General features: G+C 38.2%; 1 protein-coding gene across 1 annotated transcript; it reads left to right on the top strand.

Annotated features, from left to right (window-relative positions):
• On the top strand, positions 1-25,709 carry LOC127210465 (leucine-rich repeat transmembrane protein CCDC168-like). The gene is given in 9 exon segments (XM_051170137.1): positions 1-171; positions 291-327; positions 602-638; positions 7,046-21,764; positions 21,900-22,019; positions 22,050-22,182; positions 22,579-23,060; positions 23,348-23,369; positions 23,467-25,709. Coding segments are annotated over 9 exon segments (17,964 nt in total).

Consider the following 25,709-nt stretch of genomic DNA (forward strand, 5'->3'; position numbering starts at 1 on the left):
ATGCATTTTTTATGGGACTTTCTAGACTACTGGATTTTTAACAATGCTTGGATACCAATCCTATTTACAATTTTTCTAGGAGTTGTTTTTGAGTTAATCCTTATAAGAACTTGTGAATTCATTAAGAAGAAGTTTGAGCTATGGGAAAATCGTAGTTTGGGTTCTCAGCAGGTAAGAAATGATTGACCACTCTACTATTTTTCAAAAACACAGATAAGAATAATTGATAAAAAGAAAACACTTCAAATAGGTGGGTTATTTCTCTAACATGTTTATTTTCTCCCTTGAAGCAGAATGAAGATAGTTTCCCAAAAGGCATGACATTTGGTAAGTATCACACAATTTCGTCTTTTTTGTTTGTTTGTTTGGTTGGTTGGTTGGTTTTGCAGACAGAGTTTCTCTATGTAGTTTTGCTGTCCTGGAACTCACTCTGTAGACCGAGTTGGCCTCGAACTCATAGGTCTCTGCCTCCCTCACAAGTACTGGGATTAAAGGCATGATCCACCACAGCCCAATTTACAATTTTATCTTTTAATATTAAACTTATTTAGCCTGAATGTCTTTTCTGACACTGTAACTTTTTGTTCCCATGTGTCTATAGAGAGCTGGTCAATTACCCACACATCTACAGAAGAAAGGTAAGTGAGATAAAACAACACAACTTTTTTACAGTCAATTCAGGCCTGTATTTATTTCTGAGCCCCAAAGGAGAATCTTCCCAAAGGTACTGTAAACTATTATTCATTCAAATATTGTTTTTACATGGGTGCCTTGCTCCAAGCTGTGTTAGATGCTTTTTATATATTGGTAAAATTGTCCTTTAATGTAGATGAAGTTTACAGAGGTTAACTGACTCAAGGTTAAGATAAAATGTCTTCACTACTCACGAAAAAGTTGTAACCATGATTTTCTTTTATTTTTAAAATTTTGTAATTGTATTCATGTACAGAAAATTTAGCAGTGTATATTTAACCCAGTTTGGTGGTGAGTTCTTTAGCCTTTCTCTTTTCCAGCTTGGCATGTGAGCCACAGATTTAGGATGCAGGACATTGCCTCCCCAGTGGCGATGGATCTCATTGTATTTGTCATTGTAATCGGTCCTAATAGCTTCCATCAGTTTAGCCAGAGCACCCTTGTCTTCCAAGTTAACCTGTGTGAAGGCAGCAGTGGTGCCGGTCTTCCTGTGGACCAGCTGCCCCAGCCTGGCCTTCCCTTTAATGGTGCATCTTTCAACACAGAGCAGCTCAATGAAGTCTATGTCACTGGCAATCACCACCAGTCAGCTTCCTGTTCTCCACCAAGGTGATGACTGTATTGACCCCTGATCGAGGGACAGATGGCCTCTTAGTTGGAACATCCCCAAGCAGCTTTCTTCTCAGCACACACCAGTAACCTCTGCTTCTTCTGCTTTGTCTCTGGCCTGTTCTTGTGGACAAGGTTAAGTAAGCAACTGGGTAGCTGTTTGCTGGTCCAGGGCCTGGGTGCAGTGATTAACAGCAGCAAGTATTTTGAGCCACTTACAGAGGATACCCCTTACCGCTGCAGCCTGATGTAGTGGGGCCATTTTTAAAATTTTTTTAATTAATTTATTTATTCAGATTACATCTCCATTGTTATCGCAATCCTTGTATCCTCCTGTTCCTCCCTCTCTCCCGCTTTTACCCTATTTCCCTCCCTGATGTCTGTGACTGAGAGGGACCGCCTCCCCCAGTATACGGTCATAGGCTATCAAGTCTCATCTCGGTAGCCTACCCACCACCAGGAAGTGGTCAAATATGGGGCACCAGAGTTCAAGTCCGAGTCCGTCCCTGCTCTCCACTCAACTGTGGAGAATGTCTTGTCCTTTGGCTAGATCTGAGAAGAGGTTCGATGCTCACTGCAAGTATTGTTCTTGGTTGGTGCAGTAGTTTGAGCAGAACCCCTGGGCACAGATCTGCCTGTCATGATGTTCTTCTTATAGGTTTCTAGGACCCTCTGGATCCTTCTATTTCCCCATTCTCCCATACTTCTCTCACCTAGAGTCCCAATAGGATGTCCTCAAAACTATCACATTCTCCTGGTAAGTGAAGACTTTAATGTGACATGCCTCTTGGGCTAGTGTTCAGTTATAAGTGAGTATATACCATGTGAGTCTTTCTGCTTCTGGGTTAACTCACTCAGTATGATCATTTCTAGTTCCATCTAGTTGCCCACAAATTCTGGGATTTCCTTGTTTTTTTTTAGCTGAGTAGTATTCCATAGTGTAAATGTACCACAGTTTCTTTATCCATTCTTCGACTGAGGGACATTTATGTTGCTTCCAGGTTCTGGCTATTATGAATAAGGCCGTTAAGAACATGGTTGAACATATGTCCCTGTTGTGTGGTGGAGCATCTTCTGGGTATATTCCAAGGAGTGGAAATGCTGGGTCTTGAGGAAGCCTTATTCCCAGTTTTCTGAGATAGTGCCAGATAGCTTTCCAAAGTGGTTGTACAAGTTTACATTCCTACCAGCAATGTTCTCCTTTCTCCACATCCTCGACCACATGTGCTGTCACTTGAGTTTTTGATCTTAGCCATACTGATGGGTGTAAGATGGAATCTCAGAGTCGTTTTGATTTGCATTTCTCTGATGACTAAAGACATTGAGCATTTCTTTAAGTGTTTCTCAGCCATTTGATAGTCCTCAGTTGAGAATTCTCTGCTTAGTTCTGAGCCCCATTTCTTAATTGGGTTATTGAGTTTGGTGGTGTTTAATTTCTTGATTTCTCTGTATATTTTGAATATTAGACCTTTGTCAGATGTAAGGTTGGTGAAGATCTTTTCCCATTCTGTGGGCTGTCACTTGATTCTGTTGACAGTGTCTTCTGCCTTACAGAAGTTTCTCAGCCTCATTAGGTTCTATTTATTGATTTTGTAGCAGGGCCATTTAATGAAGTAAGTGAGATCTCTTTTGGGCTGGATATCCTGCCTGATGCTAAAGTTCTTGGGCCTCTTCTCAAACAAAGGATTGACCACCTTTTGGTCTCCTGTTTCTTCACGACATCGGGGGCCCGGAGCCACCTTCTTCCGCTAAGCCTTCTTTCCTTTGGGCATCTTGCTGGGCCGGAGGAGAGAGATAACCATGATTTCTTATAATTATGTTTGAAAAAAAATCTACTGTGGAAAGAGCCCACAGCGAACCAGGTGCTGTAAAACTGACAGGGTTTCTGAAATTCAGAATGTTAAGTGTGGAATCTATTGCTTGCTACAAGTGCCTCACAATGTAATTCAGAATTTGTCAGCTCCCAACTACCTCACTGCCATGGTCTAAACACCAACATTACTGTTATCTTTGTTGCTATCTTAGTTTTAACTAAAATTCATCCCATGATTATCAAATATTAATGCAATGGGCTCTACGTGGTGAAAGGATACAAACATTCTGATCTCAAAAAGACATGTAGTTACAAGATAGTTGCTGCTCAGCATACAAGTATTTAGAATATGTCTAAACCAACCTAAGACTTTAAGACTATTTAATGATGGAGACATTAGAGCTAGAGTTTCAACTTTTGGTTTGTTTGTTTTTGTTTGGTTTTATGAGACAGGGTTTCTCTGTGTTTAGCATTGGCTGTCCTGGACTTGTTTTGTAGACTAGGCTTGCCTCAAACTCACAGAAATCCTGCCTGCCTCTGCTTTCCTGAGTGCTGGCATTACAGGTATATTCCACCATACCCAGCTTGGGATTTCAAATTTTAAAATTACATTTATGTATTGATGCTAGTTTGCTTGGTTGGTGGTGCCTCGGCCTCCCAGATATCGGCATTAAAGGTATACGCTACCATGACTGGCCTTGAGGACTCTTCTGTTTTTCCATGAGTTGACTTATTGATTGACTGATTGATTGATTGATTGATTGAGCAGAATAAATCTGGAGATTGATAGTCTAATTTCTTTCATATTTCAAATCTACTAAATTTTAAAGTCTAGTTGCTTTGTTGTCCCACTAGGTCCCAGGAATTATGGCTTTGAAATTGCATGCCATCCTGAGGAACAGGATGAAATATATTATGGTAGTTTGAATAAGAATGGCCCCCCCAGGCTCAGAGATTTGAATGTTTGGTTCCCAGTTGATAGAATGCTTAGGATGGATCAGGAGGTGTCCTTGTTGAAAGAGGTATGTCACTGTGGATGGGCTTTGAGGTTTAAAAAGCCCATACCAGCCCCAGTCACCGTCTCTCTCTCTCTCTCTCTCTCTCTCTCTCTCTCTCTCTCTCTCTCTCTCTCTCTCTCTCTCTCTCTCCCTCTCTCTCTCAAAAACTTGTGGTTCAAATATAAAAGCTCTCAGCTATTGCTGTGCCTGCCTGCCTGGTGCTGTGTTCCCAACCATGATGATCATGGACTAACCTTCTGAAACTTAAGCAAGCCCCCAATTTGATGATCTCTTGTAAGTTGCCTTGGTTATGGTATCTCCCTTACAGCACTAGAACGGTAACTAAAACAGATGCCTTTCTGCTAGGTCTCTTCCTCAGTGTATCCATGCTGTATTATCCTACATAACTGAGTGGCCATCTTTGTTTCAGATTGACTGTTTCATATTACTGTACTTGTATTTATATAACCTCTAACCATGGCTCCAAAGCATGATGATATTGGTGCTGGAAATTCAGACATCAAAAGAGAAGCTGCAACGAGCTTTATGTGAAAAGTGAAAATAAGATAGGACTTTTTGAGACAAAGAAAGATTATGTAACTTTCATTATGGTGCATTACAATATTATGTTATTTGTTGTTTTTAAACCACTACCTAACAAAAATCAAACTTCAGGGGACTCAGTAGTGGAATGCTTATCTCATATGTTCTGGGCCTTGGGTTTAATACCTATCACTGCAAAAATTAGTTTACAATTTAAAATGAAACAATATTGTGAATAATAAGAAAAAGCATAGTGTATCCAGTGTTTGGTGACATTTACAGATTCAAGCATTGTTGGAGACTGGGAATGGACCACTGAGAAGGGAAGCAGTAACTGAGAAGGGTGGTAAGGAAGTAGTTTTGGAGCAGCAGACTTAATGAGGACATTCTCCAGTGAGCATATACTGGGGTGAAACCATCATTTGTGGTTTCAAAGGTGATTATGTTTGGTTTGAGGGTTTTTGTTTTGTCTTGTTTATTTTGTTTTTGAGACAAGGTTTTGCTATGTAGCCTAGACTGGCCTTGAACTCAGGATTTCCTGTCTCACCTTCCTGAGGTATAGGCTACTCTACCTTGGTAAGGTCTTGTTTTGTTATTTGGCCTGCTGTTCCACAGACAATTTGCTTTAAGACATTGTTCTATGCAGTTATGCTTACTGACAAGCCTAAAATCTGTGTAAGTCTAAATATTACCTTGACAAATTTTCTTCTTGCTGTGAACAAGTTACTCTATTGCTCTATTTATGCCTAAGGCTGTTTGGATGACTTCTCCCACATTAGGGAGAACAGGTTCCCTTATAATTTACTAGTTCAAATGTTAATCTCATCTCTAAAATACCCTCTCAGAAATATCTATGGTAACATTGGATCATGTATCTGGGCTCCACAGCTCAGCTAAGATGACATATAAATAACCATCATACAAAGCTAATGCTAATGTTGCTGGTCTGAGTACTTGTTAGACAGAGTAGTCATCTACAATATGTAAGCTCATCTTTTTAACCAGTATTTTTTATTACAACTTATTAACTAAGCATATGTCACTTATAACCCGACTAACCAAAACAAGAGGAAAAGAGGATTAACAAACACAATAACAAAACTGTGAGGATATCAGTTCCAAGGAACAATTCTCCTGGCGTAATCTCTAGGATTTCTTCTGCTAGAACCTGCAGTAACCAGAACCCGGAACCTCAGCAAGAGCCAGAGCTCTAAAGCCTTCCCTCAAGTGGTTCTCTCTAGGAGTGTCTCTAAGTGGAGTGGTGAACAGCCAAAACTATCTGAATTCTCCAACTGCCCCACTTCCAGTTTTTGGCTCATTTATATATCTCCTCCCACTTGGCTCATTTATATATCTCCTCCCAGAGTCTGTTCACGGGACCTTTTCAGTTGGCATCTTTTAAGCTCCCACATGAGGTGGTTGATCTTCTAGTGGATTAACCTCACTTGTTCTCTCACAAGACCATTCCAATCCCACATTTGGGATCATAAAAAACAGGTTTATCTCTCCTTCAACAATAGAATAAAATTATAACATCTTTGCTATCTTTTCATTACTATAAATCATTACTCTGACGCAGAAGTCTACTAAGAATCATTTTCACAGAATGTAGGTTTTTCTCTTCCTCACAATAGCTGACAAGATTAATTATCTGTAGAAAATGGCACTTGATATTATGCAGTATTCCATTGTTCTACCTACTAAATTCCATAAGATTGTTCCCTATAAAAAATATGCAAAGAATAGAAACATATTCTTTATAAAAACATATAATCTACACCCCTTGGCTTTTGCGATTAAAAACACTTAGAGATTCTCTCTCTTTTTTTCTTTTTGTTGTTGTTATTGTTTGCTTTTGTTTTCTGAGACAGAGTTTCTCTGTGTAGCCCTGGCAGTCCTGGACTTGCTTTGTAGACCAGGCTGGCCTCAAACTAATAGCAATCCCCCTGCCTCTGCATCCCTGAGTGTTGAGATTATAGGCTTGTGCTACTGCACCTCGGTGAAAAACACTTACTCTCTTTTGTTTGTTTGGTTGGTTGGTTTTGTTTGTTTGTTTTTTTCACAACAGATATGGTCTTGATTGTCCTGGACTCACTTTGAAGACCAGGCTGGCCTCAAACTCAGAGATTCACCTTCCTCTGCCTCTTTAGTTCTGGGTTTAAGTAAATGTTTTTCTGCATATTAGTAACTGGTTGGTCTACTAAAGGAAATGACTAGTACTAAAAGAACTAAAGTCCCTTGACAATATGGATGGTAGTTTCACCTTTACCTTTGTGTTTATAAACAATCTTGCCTTCATCTATGATAGATTTGCCTTAAGTCTAGAGAGATACCCTATAACAGCTTTATTTTAAGTTACAACTCACATGTACTGTTTTCTTATTTCCAGAGTTAAAACCTTTTCAGGAAGAATAACAACCACTCAGTCATCCAGTGACTTTGCATTTCAAGGGAGCCGTTTTTGTGAAAGTTACTCATATTCAGGTGGGACCAGGGAATCTTTGTCACTGTTTCACAGGAATGTAAAGAAAAATTTCATAAGCCACAGAATAGAATCGGAAAGAGAATATCAAGAAGTACAATTTTCCACCAAACATTTATTTTCAATAATGAAAACAAACAGTACAAAACCCACACTTCCTGATGACCTTAGTTTTGAAAACTCTTTTACATTTACAAGAGATAAGGATCTCGATGTGACACCATGCCCTTCTGTGCATTTACTTCTTTCTAGCAACCAAATCAAACATGTGGAAGAAAACATAAGAAGAAAAACTCCTGTGAACCCCAGAGTTATGCTAGTAAGGAAAGGTGATTATCTGCACCACAGATCTCAGGAGCCATTGATTCATAATCAACATCCTAAAGAAATGGTTACTCCTGCTGAAGCACAAGATACCTTCCTAAACAAAAATGTTATTCAGAATGAAATGATTCCTGAACCACAGTTTACTAACCACACCCAACAATTTATTCACATCCACCAAGAGTCAGCCAGCAACCAGCTTGGATTTGCTCAGTCTCTAGATTTTACGAGAGTGCCATTTTCTAACAGCCCACAAGACTCCTTCCAGACCCAAGATATACATCATAAAGAAAAGAGCCAACATTTCATTCACATGCCATGTATTGTTGAAACACAAGACTTAACCAAGGACATCGAGTCTGATGGACATTTCAATGATACCCAATATTCCCTTTATTTTAACGACCCAAACAAGAATAACCATTTAGTCAAGGGGCAAAATAGTGTTTTCCAGAGTGCTGACTTTCTATCTTTAAGTCCAAATGCATTTGCTAAAGCATACAATTCAATGTCTCTTTCAACAACCATTAAAATGCAGAGAAATAGAAAGACACCAGACAATGAAAGAAAACTAAATCTTAAAGTTCCATCTCTGAAAGCAAAGAAAATATCGTATTCACAGGTATTTCCAATCATAGTATGTCACACTTTAGAAAATAAGATTGAATTAAGATGCAAGAAAAAGAAAATAATACATCAAAGGAAAATAATATCAGATATAGCTTTGCATCTTATTTCTGTATCTAAGCTTATCACTCCCCATGCTAAGAAGTATTTCTTAAGCCATCTACTGAAGGTCACTCCAGACTTAATAAAATATGAACGTTTTCTACAGGAGCAAAATAGGTCACCAGATGCAAAGAAAATCAGTTATTCAAGTTCTACTAATAGAGTAAGCTTGGGTGTTATTGAAAACTTAGAACACTCATTCATGGTCAACACTGATGAACTAGAAGCTCCTTGTTCATTACCTGAAACAAATGGAGAGATTAAAGAGTCTGGTGAGGACTCAGGTCAGCAGACATTTGACCTGAACCTTCCAAAGCATGAGGGGCTTTCAGAATCGATGCAGAAAGAGGTTTCATTTCCCAAAATAGAACTGAACAGAAGAATGAAAGTACAGAAGAGAATACAGCATATAGAGAATGTAGATGAGCTAAAAGACAGAACAACAAACACACAAAGGTGCTTTTCAAAAGAAAAAATGCAGAAAGCCAAAAATTCAATGGAAATCCTTTTCAACTTTTCAGATAGCAATTTACTTATTTCCCTGGAATCCCCAACGCATGAGAAAAATGAGCTGAAAGACATAAATGTTCAAGTGGTTACAAGAAGCACAAATCTGCAGGAACACAAACCATTAATGACCAATAAGCCAAGTGACAGTGAAAAGCTAGAATGTGACACTAGAAGCAATGAAAAAAATAGACATCAACATGAAAGGATGTCAGATACCTCTCAAAAGACCATGCAGGCTACCATTTGGGAACCCTTTGATACAGAACTATGTAGCAGATTAGAATCCAAGGCAGACACAACAATAATAAATTGTAGTCACCCTGCACTAAAGCAAGAGAAACTACTAGGGGAAAAGGAAACAAAGGAAGTAAAGCATACTGATAACTCCATAGGTAGAAAGCCACAAGAGTGTGACAGAGAGAAGGAAAAAAGAGAAACAGCCCCACCGCTGGCAGAAGATTTTAGAGCAATTATATGTGTGAAGCAAAAGGAAAAAAGTGCTCAATTTGAAATGAGACAGATCCATTTGGAAAATAGAAGAATTCAAAGCAAAGAAAAAGAAGTACAGTCACAGACTATTTCTACACAGAAGGTATGGAAAACTAGATCATGTCCTCTGATAGGTCCACTGCAGGATGAGAAATTAAAGCAAAGTACAGACAAACCTACAGACAGAGAAGAGATTGCCAGTCCCATATACCCACTTTCAGTGCAAGAGAACTTGCCCATTGGTGAGTATTTAATTAAAACGACAGAATGTGGGGTCCCATTTAGTGGAAAGCCCACAAAGACATTGGATGGTCACAGTACAGAAGACAGAGAAGACTTGAAAAAGGACTTATGTGCAGTTGCCACAAGACCTTTCAAAGTCAGGAAAAAAACATCAGGAACAAAAAATCCACTGGAGGAGATTAAAATAGAGAAAGAAATGCTTCAAGCAGAACCTTTCAGAGAAGCAGTTAAAGAGTCAGTTGACTCACTGAGACTGGATTCATTTTCAGGTGCAAATGTGAAGAGCAGTACCTCTACAGAAACAGAGCTCCAAAGTTCTGTAGGGTTAGAGTGGTGTCCTCCAACATCAGAAAAGTTAACAGTGGGATACTTTCTGAGCCAATCAGGAAAGAGTAATGTCCCAAATAGTAGGAAAGATACAAGGGAAACTCGTTGTGGTTTTACCCAGAAACCTTTCTTGTGGTCTTTAAATTACTGCATGCCTGTTTTGACTTATTCTAAAAAAAAGAAAAGCAAAAGAAAATTCATAAATATAAGAACAGTGAAGCTCAATATGAATAAGGTGAAACCACCACGTTCAAAAACATTCAGTATCACAGGCAATAAAAAGAAGACAAAATTGGCCATCAAGGCCAAATTTAAAAAGACAAATCAAGCTAAAGCATTTTTATCTGACGGTCAAAACACTGTTTGCTCTTCTATTCATAGCAGATTGCAGGAAATAGTCTGTCATGCTCAACTAAAGCAAGGAGAACTAGCAAAGAAAACATGTGTTGATTATGTTGCTGAAAGTAATGCTTTCTATGATAGAGAGAAAAACCTTCAAGAAGAGAAACAAATCCCTTTGGTACAGGTAGCACTTCAGCATGGCCAATACCTGTGGGCTGATGCAGATCAAAGCAAGAAAGTTATCTGCAATGAGCCAGACCCATCACCTGTGTCCTTACATCAAGAACAACCTGTTAACAGTCAGAGTGTAAAGTGCAAAAAAGATTCTCTGCAAAGCACTTTGGAGGCCAGCCTACAAATGGATCCCATAATATCTAAAGGATTACATAAAGCTACCAAAACAGAAAATGACATAAACTTCCCTGTGGTTCCTAAAATTTTATCTCCCAAAACAGGGAACTCTTCACCTGGTGAATTTACAAACGTGACAGATGATGACTTAGAATTTGATGAAAACTCTGAAAGAGAACTAGATTCATATCCTGTAGAAAAAGACTCAGAGACATCAACAAATCTGCAGGTGACATTCCTGCAGTCTTCTGATTCTGTTACAAAATCCTTTGTTTCTAGACTGAAAAGGAAGAAAACAGCACCAAGATCAAAGAAGCAGACACCAGTGAGTCAGAGACAAAGAGCAATGAGGGAAATACCATCACAGACAGTGATGCAACTTAAGATACAACAAAGAAGTGAAAGATTCACAGCAAAGGGTAACATAGCAGGTATCTGTCCAAAACACATTAGAAATTCAAAACCATGGACAGATAAACAGAGACTAAGAAGACTTGGTTATATGCAACTAATGCAAGATAATTCATCAAATGGAAGAAATATGCACTGTCCAGGTTCTGCTGATGCAAGTAGCTTCTCTAGAATGAAGAAGTATAAAAAGGGAAGAAAAGAGAAACCAGAAAATGGCCCTGGCCATATATTTGATATGTATCAAGAAAAAGACCATGACCTTGTTAGATCGGGTAAACAACTGAACCCACTAGGGATAACAACCACTCACCTACAACCACAAACACCTACAGAAACGATTTCATGTTCCACGACAGGTCCTATCCCAGGTGAATTTCAATCAGAAATTCTAGAGGGCTGTTTCAGCATGTTCCCTCTAAAGTTTGGGGAAGTCAAGGACAATGCTTTATCTGGAAGAAAATGTGATCTATCTAATGAAAGAATACACAAGAAACAGGCTGAAGACAGTGAAAAGGAAGAAAAGGAACTATTAGTCTCATACTCTAATCCAAATCATTGTGGGGAAATTAAATGTGACTTGATTAAAATGAAAGGCATGAATCAGGAGAAAAAAGTTGCAAATGAAACTTTCTCTTTGTCAAATGTTGCACTGGATGTTAAGATGAACTGCAAAATAGCAACAGGAAAACACTCACCAAAGGAAAAAACACCCCATTCTACACAAATGAAGCCAGAGATAGTGTACCATGAAGAGATGGCTGCTTCAGATGCCTTCAAAGAAATTTATATTCAGGATAAAGAAGAAAAGGAGAATAATGATAATGACACACTATTAAAGTCACCCCCACAGAATAGCCAGCATTTTATATTTTGTTCACATCAAAGCAGAGATCCAACATCTCAAAAATTAGCAAAACAAAGAAGGAGGAACTTTCTGTTCAGTGAGAAACAAGATCTGACACAGCAGGATCATTCAGCAGATACAACTCAAAGAGAGTGTGACATGTATACATCAGGTTCAAAGCTTGTTCCCCTAAAATCAGAAGAACCACAAATAGATAACACTAACACTGACAGAACAAAGTATGACAGCCCAGCTGATGAGATTCATGCACAGGAACTGAGTAGTTGGGATAGATTGGAAAAAGAAAGGCTCAAAAATGATCTACAAGTAACCATCCCAGAGTCTTTGACTATCTCAACCCCTAGTGTACCAAGATCTAAAAGGCAGGACACGGTGTCTGTAAACAAAGCTTTACAAGGTAAAATGTGTTCAACTTGTGTAACTATGAAAGGAAGAAAAGCTTCTGTTTCAAAGGTATTGACTATTGCACAAGGTAGTCATAGAAAAAACCTGCTTCTAAAAACCTTGAAATCACAGATTTCTGAATTATTAGTACATTCTTGTGTCTTACCTGATAATCTTAATGGAATCAAATTGAAAGACCCAACAGCAGAGAAAAACAAAAGATTGTTAACCCAGGAACTGGAAGCACCAATGTCTTTGGCTTTCTCCACATCTATATCTAAAGAGAGAGAGAATTTAAAACTCATGGAAAATGGAGGTGAAATGAGTACTAACTGTCTTACTGTTAAAGCAAGTAAGTCAGCAATCTGTCAGACACTTATTACCTCAAGATTTGGAACACCAAAGCAAAGTAAAGCCTTGTCAGGTTCATCCTTAAATGCCACCTTCTTTTCTCATATGCCCGTGTCTCTTGATGTTAACACAAGTAATGGAATAAAAGATAAAGATACAGTGTGCACAATGGGATTTAGTAGTGAGCTTTATGGCCAGTCAGTACATGAAGAAAGAGCTTGCAGTACACACTACGCCAACAAGGACACTGCGTCAAATGGCACCAAACATGTAAAAGGTCAAGGGGATGAAGAGGACTCATTGACTTCCCAATATTTCAGTTTTAGTTCCCAGAACAAAGCAAGGCCTAATTCTGTGCAACCTGTTTTACAACTGACTAATTCAGCAACACGTCCAGAATTAGAGAGACCTCTATATCATGAGCAAGCACAGCTAGTCAATATGAATAACCTTCAAAGCAGCAAGGTAGGTGTAATGTCTCCACTTCTAAATACAGAGGAATCTCAGACTGGCTCCATACCAGTTTCTCTACATCTTGGACATGGGGACAGAAGCAATGAGAGAAAACAGAGACACAGTCTGCAGCACCAGAACAAATTGGAGCTGAGAAGAAATGTACAAAACCTAGTGATAGAAGCTAATTTTGACTTAGGGTGCTTTACATCCCCAGTTCAAAAGCTTACCAGAGTAAAACTGGAGAGAGGCAAGATGAAAGAGAAAGAAAACACTCTTCCCCAGACAGTTCTGGAGAAGCCATCCAGCCAAAAGCAAGCTGCATGGTCAGGATGCAATGATGTACCTAGAGAGCTAGAAGGAAATGTTAAAGGAGCACATGACCACTGCACTCTCAAGGACCTTCACCAGCAATGTATGCAACAATTTCGGGTTAAGTCAAAGCACACTTGTAAGCTAGAAGATTTACAAAGAAAGATGTACTCTGAGTTAACATCCCAGAAAGATGAAACTGATGACCTTGGACTAGATACCTCAAGAACTAAAGGAGGAGCAAATGTCTACCATGACCCACAAGACAGTCTACAAGAGGAACTTCCCCTGAAGCAAGGGATGTGGCCACCAGGAATGGTTCTCCAGCCTATGAAAAAAAAATCTCATTTCAGAATGACAAATGAACTCATAACAAAACAAGACATCAAACCATTAGGTCCACAGAAGATAAAGGGACTGCAAGTAATGGATAAGCCATTAGGTTCAAAGGAATCATTGCTTATTCCCAGGCTTACAGTACAGCAACAAAGTCTTTTCACAGATTCTCCCCTAGGATCTATTTCCTCTCCTGCAACACATCAGTCCCATACTGAAGATCCAAAAGAAGACATGAAAACATGTGAGAAAAACTTAAAGAATTCAACTCAACAGCTGAAGAAACTCTCAAATAAAGAATATATTTCAGAAATAGGTTACATGCCAACAAGTATTGAAAAACTACTCTTGCTTATTAAGGAACAGGAAAAGAGAAGAAAAAAAAGTGGAGGGGGTAAAAAAATTGAAATAACAGAAGACATAAAAATGAGAGCACAATTTAGCAACACAATAAAGAATGGTATGTTCAGGCAAAGATATGGCACAGAGCCAAAAAGTATGGCCACATTGTGGAGACAGCAAAAGTGTGTACAAGGGATCAGTCTAGACTACGTTTATACATATAAGCTTATAAACAAAAGAACATCTTTCACACAAAGTGTCCTGTATCACAAAAGAATGAAAATGAAGGTGAGGAAGACAACTTCTGGAAGGATGCTTAACATTACTGCGTATATAACCCATAGCTACAGAAAGGAGCTAAGATATAGCATTAAGACACAGAAGGAGCTGCTCCAAGGGAAAACTGTGGAAAATTTACTTTGGAAGGGTTTTTGTGCTTCTAGCTATATTGCATCTAAAGTAAAAAAGCTTATGGAAGTAAACGAGAAGAAAGACACACCACAAAGACCATATATTCCTCCACAGATAAATATGAAGAAAATGAATGAAACTAAAATGTTATCTGTGCCACCTCTTGATAATACAATATCAAGCACTATCAGAAAATCAACACAACATACTATAAAGCAAAAAGAACATCAAATTGTTTTACTAGATATTATCTCACAAAATAAAGATCAGTTAATGACTGGCCAGCGGGTGGAGGATCTGAGATATATCAATGTCCATGGCCATTTGGAAAAAGAAGCATACTGTGCCATGTTTCCAGACACTGGAGAAACTGATTACAGTAGGATTGAGGCCCAAAGGCACAGAGCAGGTACAGAATTTGAATTCTCCACTGCACAAAGAATAAAGCAAGGAGTAGTTAAAGACTCCATCAAACATGCATTTTCAGTTCCGCTTAGAAGAGGAGGACCCATGAAGATGAATACTTCGAGTTCCAAAGGACATGGTATATACTTCATGGAGCTGGATACTTTCCAGAAAAAGACATTCAAGATGCAAGAACTTCTTAAACAAGAAGGTACTTCCAGGGTAAGCTTGGGATCCGTTGCTTGCCCAGTCAGGGAGTCCTTTGACTTGGAAAATACTAAGGTACCTAAGGAAGTGGGAATGTATCATAGCATAAAAAATATATCCCATCTGTCTGGAAGAGAAAGATTAAGGAAAACTGACACAGAACTAGGTTCCAAAGCACAGGCATTTCTTTGCACAGATCTACATGACCTCCACAAGATAGGTACAGCTCAGAAAGACTATACAAAGTCAGGTCACAGGGCTAGAATTGGTCTGAATTCTGTACTTTGCCACAAGAGGGCTCCTCTCCACTTCACACCAGGCTTGAGGACAGTGAGAAAAGACAGTGGTTACAATGATGTAGGTGCCAAAATGGATCTCAAGGGAGAAAAAGAGGCAAAGCCATCTGATAGTAAATTAAAATTAAATAAAAAGAAAGTGGACATTTCCAAAAACTTGAGGGCAAAACAAGTGGCCATTTTCACTCAGAATAAAGAAAAAATTCTGGATTTTTTTTTATTTTGTGTATTACAACAACTTCAGGCTGAAAATACGCAGAAACAGATCTCTGCCAAAGCATCTCTAAATGCAAAAGTAATTAACACAGAGATAGGAAAAGCTTCAAGTGAAGTTAACATTCTAAGAAATCAATCTCCACATTCAGAAGGAGTTAACCTGCATGCTAAAGGAGGAACAGATTGCCAAGAGAGTGCACGGGAGGCTTTCCCAGTGTCTAACCCTCACCCTTTGGTGGATACACATAGGATTACATCACTGCAGGTAAAGAAAGCTTTAAAAGCAGTAGATAATCACACTTTAAATACAGAAAATGGAGAATGGGAAAAAAGGATAAAAGAACAAAACCAGCACCACCTGCCATTTTCCCCTAAGAATTTGGAGAACCGTTTATTATGCTTCCAAAACTATTCTTGTGTCCAGCGACAATTAGAGCCTCAGACAAAGGAAGCATTGTCAGAGATAGGCAATGTGTCAAACATGACAAAGGGAATAGACTTGTCATCTAAAGAGCAACAAAGTATTGGGTATGAAGGTAGAGGAAGGTGGATTTTCCCCTCAGTTAGTCCAGAGCAAACAAAAGAACAAGATACTGTGTTGCCTTCAGAGTCAAGCAATAAAACTATAAAATGCCCACACCTTTTGTTGTCTAAAATAAAGCAGTCATCTGATGGAGTACAGATAAGTAAGCCAGTGTCAAATGATAGTTCCTCTATGCTAAGAGCTCTGAAAAAGGAACTGTCAAACAAACCAAGTGAAAAGAAGCAAGAGGTGATGTTTCTACTTAAGATGTTCTTACAGTGCCCTTCATTATACATGCAATATTTGCACAAAAATGAAAACCAGACCAATAACACAGAACATAGAGGTATGAAAGACACAATATACCCAAAAAGACAATGCCTAAACTTGAAGAAGTTGGAACTTCCACTTAGTAGTTCCACTTACTGTAACCCAAGCAATAAAGTAAAACCACAGTATTACAAAAAAGAGAAAATGGTATGTATGAAAGATAGAAAGGATAAACCAGGTTCAGTTGCAATAAAAGCATGTGACCCCATCCCTTTGCCTCACTTTAAACTGGATAAAGAAAAAATTGATGTGCTTAGCTCAAGTAATGTAAAGCAAGAGAAAGATAAATCAAGCAAAGAGAAAAATGGTATAAAAGGAATGAAGATGAAGAGAATAATAGACTCTAATATTACCTTAAAGATAGAGGAATCATCATTGCCTTATCCACCCCATGGAAAGAGATTAACTTCACTGTGTGACACTACAAAACAACAAGGCAGGGCACAAGAAGACCTAAGTAAATCAGACATGAAACCAACAAAATCTTTTATTTCATTACCTTCTATATCGCATACTGGTTTAAATTCAAAATTAAAAGTAGGAAATGATAAGTCAAGACCACTAAAGAGCTGCCTTCCACCACTAAATCCCCTAGTATCACTGAAAGGCAGAAAAGTACCATTTTCAGGGGCCTTTAATAGGGAAAATTTAGGCAATTTAATAGAATTAAAATGTTTTCCACAAAGGAAAGACTATAGGAACAATATGCTAGATTTGAAAGATATAATAGGCCTCATACATATCACTCAAAAGAGAAAGAGACCATCTTTTAAATACATGTTACATGGAAAAGAACCATGGTGGAACAATAAAATACAAAAAAATATTCAGGGCAACAAAACTAATCTAAATGTAGTTCAGAATAAACCTCGGGATTCAGTTCCTTCCTCATCTTATCAGGAATGGGATCCTAAAATGATGGAGGCATACTTACAAGGAATAACCAAGTTCTGCCTTAGCTCTCCAGCAATGTTAGAATTCTCACATACAATAGGAATGTACCAGGAAGCAACTGATGGTATTTTAAGCAGTATTGGAAAAGCAACACATATACCACTGAAAGACAGATTGCAGATAGCTTCCAAGGAAGTGATGGATTCCAGGAGACTCTCTTTGAGACAGAAAGAGTCTTCAGCATCACAGGAGTTACTATTTAATGTTGAAGAAAAGGTAAAAAAGATACAGGGAGATAAACAAATTAAAAACTGGAACAAACCTTCCATATATTGTCCTTCTTACTCTGAAATGAACAAAAGAATAAATGGAGAGGAAACTATGCAAATAAGAACCCAATCTTTTAGTCATCACTCAAAGCTCCAAGAAATAATTTATAAAAAGTCTACCTTTGAACCTGTCTTGAACAGTGTAAAACATTCCATAGAATATTCAGTCCAGAAAGAAGAGGAGAGTACAAAAACAGAAAAATACATACATATAAAAGAAAAATCAAAACGAGGGAAATTCTGTCAAGGTAATAACGATAAAAAGAACTTGGATCTGGAGATGGAGCAGGGAGAAGGAGGAAGAGATGGTCAAGGGCAAGAGAAAAGATATCCAGAAGATGGAGTAAAAAATAAATGGAACCATAAATCTGACACTGAAGGGAACATGAATCACAACAGTATAGAGCCAAGGAAAGCAGACCAAGAAGGGAAAAGCAAAGAGAAAGTAGCTCCTGAAGATCTTCCTTCAAAGTCTTCCCATGAATTAGACATCCGAATAGAAAGAGAAGAAGGCACTAAAGAAATCATACAGTTAGCACATTCACAAAAACAACAAATCGAGAAGTTGCTTGAAACAGGAAAGTTTGGACTTACAAAGTCAACTGAGGATGATGATAAGTCAAATGTAAAAACAGGAAAACAGTGTGAGTCACAGACATGGATGGGTAGAAAAAAAATTATGGATACAAAAGATATAATGCATCCCAAAGACACAGTTTCCAACAAAAATCAGTTACCACTTTCACATGTATGCAGTATCACCGAGCATTGTGGCCCAAACACAACAGATGAACAGACAAATGTACATGAAAACTTGAGACATGTACAGGAAAGAAAACGCAAACTAGGTGAAAGTTTGACCATTGCATCTTTACTTTACAGTAAGCTAGACACAAAAATCAAAGCCAAGGAAGCAACATGGATAGAAACAGGATCCTTCTCTCCGTACTCACAGAGTATGGAATCTTCAGATGTAGAAAATTTAAATTGTGCATCATTTTCTTTTAATTATATCATAAGTGATTCGAAAAAATCTAGATGCATGTTACATAAAGAATATGGAGTGAATACATTTGAGAGAATCAAAAAAAAACCCAAAGCCAAACATGTGAACATAAAGAAATCATCCCTTTCATGTATACCCAAAATAAAGAGATTTAAAGTGAATCTCGAAGTGCAAAATAAAGTGAATCAAGAAGGCGGTAAGGAAAAAGTGATGCTTCGGAGAGAAACATATCCTGTCGTCATATCTTCAGATATCTCTAAATTAGGCATAACAAAGGAAGTTGAAACAGAAATAATGCAAAGGCATGTGCCATACACTGTGCTACAAAAAACATTGCCTATAGGGCAAGTAGGATCAACAAAGGCCATTGATAACCATTCAAAAAAAAGAAAACTACATCCAACATGGGAAGAAGAGGAAGTACAAACTTCAGCCATTGAGAGTTTGACACACTTGAGTGGCCCAATTTTCAAGACAAAGATATCTGCACCTCCTCATATGTCCAGTGTCAGTGAATACAGTGCCCTGAGCAAGAAAAAGACTCATAGGTGGAGTCATCATGAAAAAACAAGACATAAACAGAAAAGGGCAAGACACCATAATGTGATTGCAACAAAAAGTGATGTTTCTGCACCTTTAGGGCAAGTAGCATCCACAAAGCTAATTGCTAAATGTGCAAAAAAGAGAAAACAATATCCAGTGCAAGAAGACGCAGAAACCTCAGCCATAGATGGTTCGACATACTCCAGTGACATAGTTTCAAGAGCAAAGATATCTAGACCTTCTCATGTGTTTAGTGTCAATGAGCACAATATTTCAAGGAAGAGGAAGACTCCCCAGAGGAACAATGAAGAAAAGATAGGACAGAAACAGAAAAAGGCAAGACAGTCTAAAATGTTTGCAACAAAGAATGATACTTGCATGCGTTCTATAGCTCACAATGGATTGTCTCCTCTACAGGATGAGTTTTTTATGACAACATGTACAGGAGAGCTCATACGTGCAGGTTCAAATGAAGGCATTATGCTACCTAATGTAATTGAAGCCAACCAACAAGAGTTATATAAAGAGGCAAAGGGCAGTGTAACAGGTGGCAAAGACAGAATAACTTTGAGAGCAAGAATATCCAAACCTGTACATTTGAATGATGGCATGATAACAACTTTTAATATTAAAGAGCAAAGAAAAGATGTTGAGCAAGGCAAAAGTGAACAAATGGTGGTTCTAAAGGAAACTACTTTCTTGCCTTCTCCATCTTTCCTGAAGTCAGACACTGGAGTGAGTAAAGAGAAAGATATACTAGGAGAAATGAGAGACAAAATGATGTCCAAATCAGTAGATGAAAAGGTAAAGACATTACCACAATCAAATATGCTCACTATCAAAGAGCTGCAGAGGAAAGCCCAGGAAGAAAAACTTATGGGTCTGACAAATACAATTATAGAATTGTCTGTATCACAATTGCAACCCAAGAAATTTCCAGGTGCACAGATGGCTGATAAAGAAGTTTGCAGTGAGAAAAAATTACTGAAAGAACATGTGCCACAGAAAGAAAACTTAGGTAAAGAAAAGCATGTGGATGTAAACCGTATAGTGCAACCCGAGAATATGTATTTGACCACAAAAAAATCGTCTGCTTTATCTATGAAGAATTTAAGTGCCCTTCAGCGGAAAACTAGAGAGCAAGGGGGGAAGGTGAAAGAAGATGGAAGCGAGCTGGGTGTAGCATTAACTAAGAAATTAACTAAGATAATCACTGCTATGTCTTCCCAACCTATCCTTACTGTGAATACCGGAATCGAAGAAGTGTGTGCGCCAATGTTAACAGGATCCTCTGCTTCCATGGGACACTTACAGAAGTCAACTGATTCTGAAGGAGGTATTTACATACAGTCAGTTACCAGAGATACTTCAGTTAATCTGCAAAATGAAAAACAACATATGTCAGAAGAAAAAGAAGCTGGAACACAAATAACAAAAATTCTAACAACTCACAAGTATCAAGAAACAAAGGTGCAGAAACTTAAAGATGAACAATGCTTGGTTTTGACTAAATCTCTTTCATTACCAGATCTGACTCATCCCAAATTGTATGAGAAAATAGAATTCACAGAACGAAGATGGAGAAATGATGCTTTGCAGAGAATACCAACTGAAGAAGAAACTGTACCTAAAGAGGCCATTGTTGGTGATACCGTGAAAGATGTTATAAAACAACATACGTCTCAGAGAGACAAGTCATATAGAAAAGAGATAATAGATAGGAGAGGCACAGATGTAACTTTGAAATCACGAAAATCACCTCTGTCCCAGAAGCTCCACAGAACAGAACTATATATACATATTAAAGCACCCAAACCAAAAAAACATGATGACAACAAAAGTAAGCCTGAAATTTTAACAAATATGTATACTCCTCAGCCTTCTCCAAACAATGTTACCTTGTGTAAATATGCACAAGTAGATGAAGAAAGACTAGAGAGTAAACGATCTTCCCTACTCCCACAAATGGTTCCAGCATTATCAGATGCAGAAAAAATGACAGACAAAGACGACATGTGTGGTCATGTCAGAAAAGGAAAACAATATACAGAACAGGTAGGAAAAACAGTAGACTTGACAACTGAGGTGCATTGCAAAGAGGCAAAGGCCTCACAAAATTTACATCCTCTTAATATAAAGGAACTTGACCTGAATATGAAGGTTCTGGAGGAAAAAGGATACAAATATAAAAGTGAACTGGTTGTGGCCACAACACAGACTTTCATGTCCATACCATCAACAGCTTCTAGATATTCACAGGAAAAAACACAGAAAGGCACAGCAGAATGTACTGAATTTTCTTTTTCACAAGAAAATTTCCAGGAACCAGCATATGCTCAAGAAACAGCAACCAGAGAGCCTGCTGAGGTTGATAGCAACTGTATTGTTAAAGCAACAGAACACGATGTGTTACTGAAACAAGCCAAGCCACAGAAGTCAAAGTACGTGACCACTGCCCAACAAATAAGTGGACATCCACAAGTAGAATCAGAGTGTGAGTCAGCTTTCCCAAATCATAAAATTGATCTCACAAGATTAGGTACCATAAAAAGGGAAAAAATGTTGGACATGTCCATCAAAGGGCAAAAAGTTCAGCCAGAAAATTTTGAGAAAGAACCTTTAGCAAAAATTGGAGATTGGAAGAAGGAAAGTGAAATCAAAGATAATTTAAATAATAAAGCAAGACCCAAGTTTTCAGTTTCTCTACCAAAGAAATCACTCAAGAAAACACTGATCACACATGACACCCTTATATATTCAGAAAGATCTGTGACAGAGAGAGAACAGGAAACTGGTTCAGGTAAGTCTGATAAGCCAAAGAAAGATGGACAGAGTAATGCTATGATAAGCAAAATGCTAACTTTAGAAAATATATCACTTGACAAACTAAGCATTGTACATTTGAGCAAGTCTCAAGATAAGAAAGAACAAAATGTGATCATGAAAGAGCAAGTCATGTTTCCATGTGAAAGTAGACAGCAGATAAAGCCAAAATCCTTTCCTTTACTTAATGTTCTAGTTAACAGCACAAATCAGAGGACACCTTTACAAACAGATGTGGACAAGAAACCTGTAGTCAATATCAGTTCACAAATAGAGTCAGGGGTACACATGAGTACTACGGAGTTAAATGCCACAGGAAGGAAAGGCCTTTCACCATTTGCTCCAGAACAAAAACAGCATGATCTAGCATTGTCTCAAAAGTCGCATGACAGTCTACTGAAATCTAGACATCTGGAAGAAAAGAATGAAACTAACATAATCTCCCATGTAAAATTGAAACATAAAAAACAAATAATGAACAATAGTACTGTGAGTCAGAGAGAAGGGAATTTAAAAACAGATAGAAGCAGAGGTATAGACCTAGAAGATGACAAAAGAGAAGTGCAGAAGAGCTATACTGTCAATCTGAAAAATAAATCCAGGGAGAATATCAGCAGCACTACAAGCCATGTTCTTCCTCCAACAACAGAGGAATCTCAGACCAAGACTCAGATAGTCATTCCCACAGGGAACAATTACCTCGCCCAGGAAAAGCTTAAAAAGAAACTAGAGTTATCTACTACAAAGCATAACTTTCAAAAAGAAAAATCGCTTCAAACAAACATTCTTGACTCATTGTATGCGTATATTCCTATTTATCCTAAAAGTCAGGAAAGTGGATTCATAGTAACAAACCTGAAACCCAAACAATCAACTATGAGAATCTCAGAGCACCCCATTACAAAGATACTTAGTGTCGTAGGATGTGGTGGTTCAAGCAGTGAGAACAAATCAGAACATGGCTTCAGCAAACCAAAAACCATGGCTCCAAGTAGTAAAGATGTCTCCCCAGAAGTCATTATCAGAAATATTTGTGTTTCTACGATAAGCCCACCTCACAATGAAGGAACAGTTAAATCAAAAACAAACCCAAGTAGGGAAAAGGGAATCTGTCATTCTGAATTCCAAGAGAAGTCACCAGATGCTAGAAAAACTAAGGACATCATAACAATTGTAAAAGAACTGAATTTTCCAATCCCATTGCTGCAAGAATCTCAGCCCTTTGTGGTGAATGATCCAGAAATGCAGAAACTTCCTAATGGGGAGCCAGAAGTAAACCTTGAATGTGAAATAGAAAAGAACTTATGTATACAAACAAGAGAAGGGGTTGATTCAGGGAACGACGACTTAAAGGTCATATATGAACTTGACATGAATACCACTGAGAAAGAAGAAATACAAAAAGACACTCTAATGCCCCCTGAGTACCTATGTAAATGTGAAGATGTAAAGGACACTATAGAAACTCATTTGAGAAGAGCTGTGAGTACAAGTGTTTCATCTCCAAGTCTACAGCCACTGTCTGGGACCGCACTATTTGATAATGTGGGAGAGTGTCCCTTGCTTTCCAAGACAGAGGAAGCTGCTTCAGGAACTGTGCCCACAACACTTCAAGATAAAGACAATGAAAACACATCACTTGCAGAAACATTGTTTCCCATTTATAAAGCACTTAAATGTATTTTTGAAGATCCTGTTGAAAATAAGATCCCAAACCAAGTTCTTTCTGAAATACTGAAGCAAGTAGAAACCTACAAGTCTGATGATGCAAAGGTATCTCCTTTGCTGCAGAGTCCAAACACATCATCAAAAATACATGCCACATTGCTACACACGCCTCTTTTAAAACAGCTAACTCCAGAATTAAAAAATAAGCTCTCTACGCATTTAATTTCTAAAGCACTTGACATAAAACCGAACCAGAAACCAGAGATAGTGAGCACATCCTTACAGAACTATAACTCTCACGGTCAAAGGGCTATTTCGGAAGATTCCAATTGCAGGCTTTTTCTAAAAGATACAAAAATAGATTTTAGTTCTCCAAAAGTTGATACCATACATACTGAGTTAAAAAACAGTTACCAAAGAGATTTTCCTCTTCTCAGCTTGGTGAAGACATCAACAACTAATGTGTCAAGTAGCAGCAAGATGGTCATGACAGAACCAAGGGGCATCAAAAAGCAAGAAACCATAACTTCATTAGCAACTTTGAATAATCTTCCGTTGAAGCACATTCTTCACAAGTTGTCAGAGAAAGAAAAGGATGACCTTCTTGTGCACCTTTGTACAAAAAGACTGGAGATACAAACAATGGGCCTTCCCAGAATTGCAGAACAATCTTATTCAAGGGCCTATGCCCAGGAAAAATCAAAACCCGTATTTAAGTGTATCCATTCTGCCCCACAAGGACCAAAACGAACAAACAGAGTTTTAGTACTCTTTGATGAAAAATCTTTTTCTGACATTGACTGTGATTTGCAATACAAATACCTCCACTCACTCCCTAAACCTTCTTTCACTGTGGTCCCTAAGCCAAATGCACTTACCAAACACACTTCCGAGTTAAGCACTGATTCCAGCTCAAAATGTATAAAAGTTGAAGCTAGTAAGGAAAGTACTACTCTTTCCTTTGACAAAGAACTTGTTTCTTTCCCAAAGGAAAATACACAAGAAAGCTCATTACTCTCCAGAAAATTCCAGGAGCCTACTAACGTACATGCCTTTTACTCTGGTCTACAAGGTACAGAACAGAATGATAGAATTCTTTCGGATTTAAATGTACAGATAACACCAGGAAATGATAAGCAAAGTTATGTATGGTTACACGAAACCAATTCATACAAACATTCTGTTTCAGGGACTCAGCAAAATACTGCTGATTTAGCTGATTCACATTCATCGTCGGATGAGTGGACTGATGTCCCTCTAGACACTGAGACTTCAACTGAAGCGGAATGTCCAGCTCCTGAAGAAACTGGCAGCGACCATTGTGTGCTTATACAAAGCAATTTTCATTTAACACAGGAGTTTGCGTTTGAGGAACCCAAAGATGTTCCATTGGCATATATCCACAAAGTCAATGAAGCAAGATATTTGAAACCATTTTACCATAAGTATCCAAGTGACAATCATACTAGAATCTATAGAAAACATACACCCCATTGCTATCAGTTTCAAAATAGGAGGAAATGTAGGTCAAACTCCAAAATGCAACCTTCTGACTCATGGTCTCACAGTTCGTCCAATAGTATTGAAATTGAGTCTACATCATCTTCCAAAACGTTCCATGAAGAGAAGCATTGGACTATGGCCAGGTGGAGCAGAACAAGCTACTCTTTAACCTCAACAACAGAATCCAATACTAAATTGAATCTCACAAAAAAACATGACAAGTCTCACATGTACCCACAACCCACAGAAAGAAGGGAGGCTAAATCTTATTTATGGAGAAAGTCCAGTGTCCACTGGGATTCAGATGGCAATCACTCACATGGTGAGGAGAAACGATCATGGAAGAAGAGACTATATCATTATAAATCAAAAGAGCCAAACTCACAAGAGCCAAATGCTCATTGGCAGAATATCAAATTCTATTCAGAAAGAAGGGAAAACCAGCCTTTTTTTTATGCCTGTGTACCAGCAGATTCAATGGATATTATCCCCCAAACCATTCGCTGGGTTATTCCCAAAAAAATCTTACAGAAGAGAAAGTTCAAAATTCCTCAAGTGGCAAAGATTTCAAATTCTTGGAATCTATGGAATTCATTCAACAAGGTTTTGGGATCACTTGCAGCCTTTAGTAAAATCTGATATGGTTGA

Source organism: Acomys russatus, chromosome 28 (assembly GCF_903995435.1).
Source record: "Acomys russatus chromosome 28, mAcoRus1.1, whole genome shotgun sequence".
NCBI classification, from domain to species: Eukaryota; Metazoa; Chordata; class Mammalia; order Rodentia; family Muridae; genus Acomys; species Acomys russatus.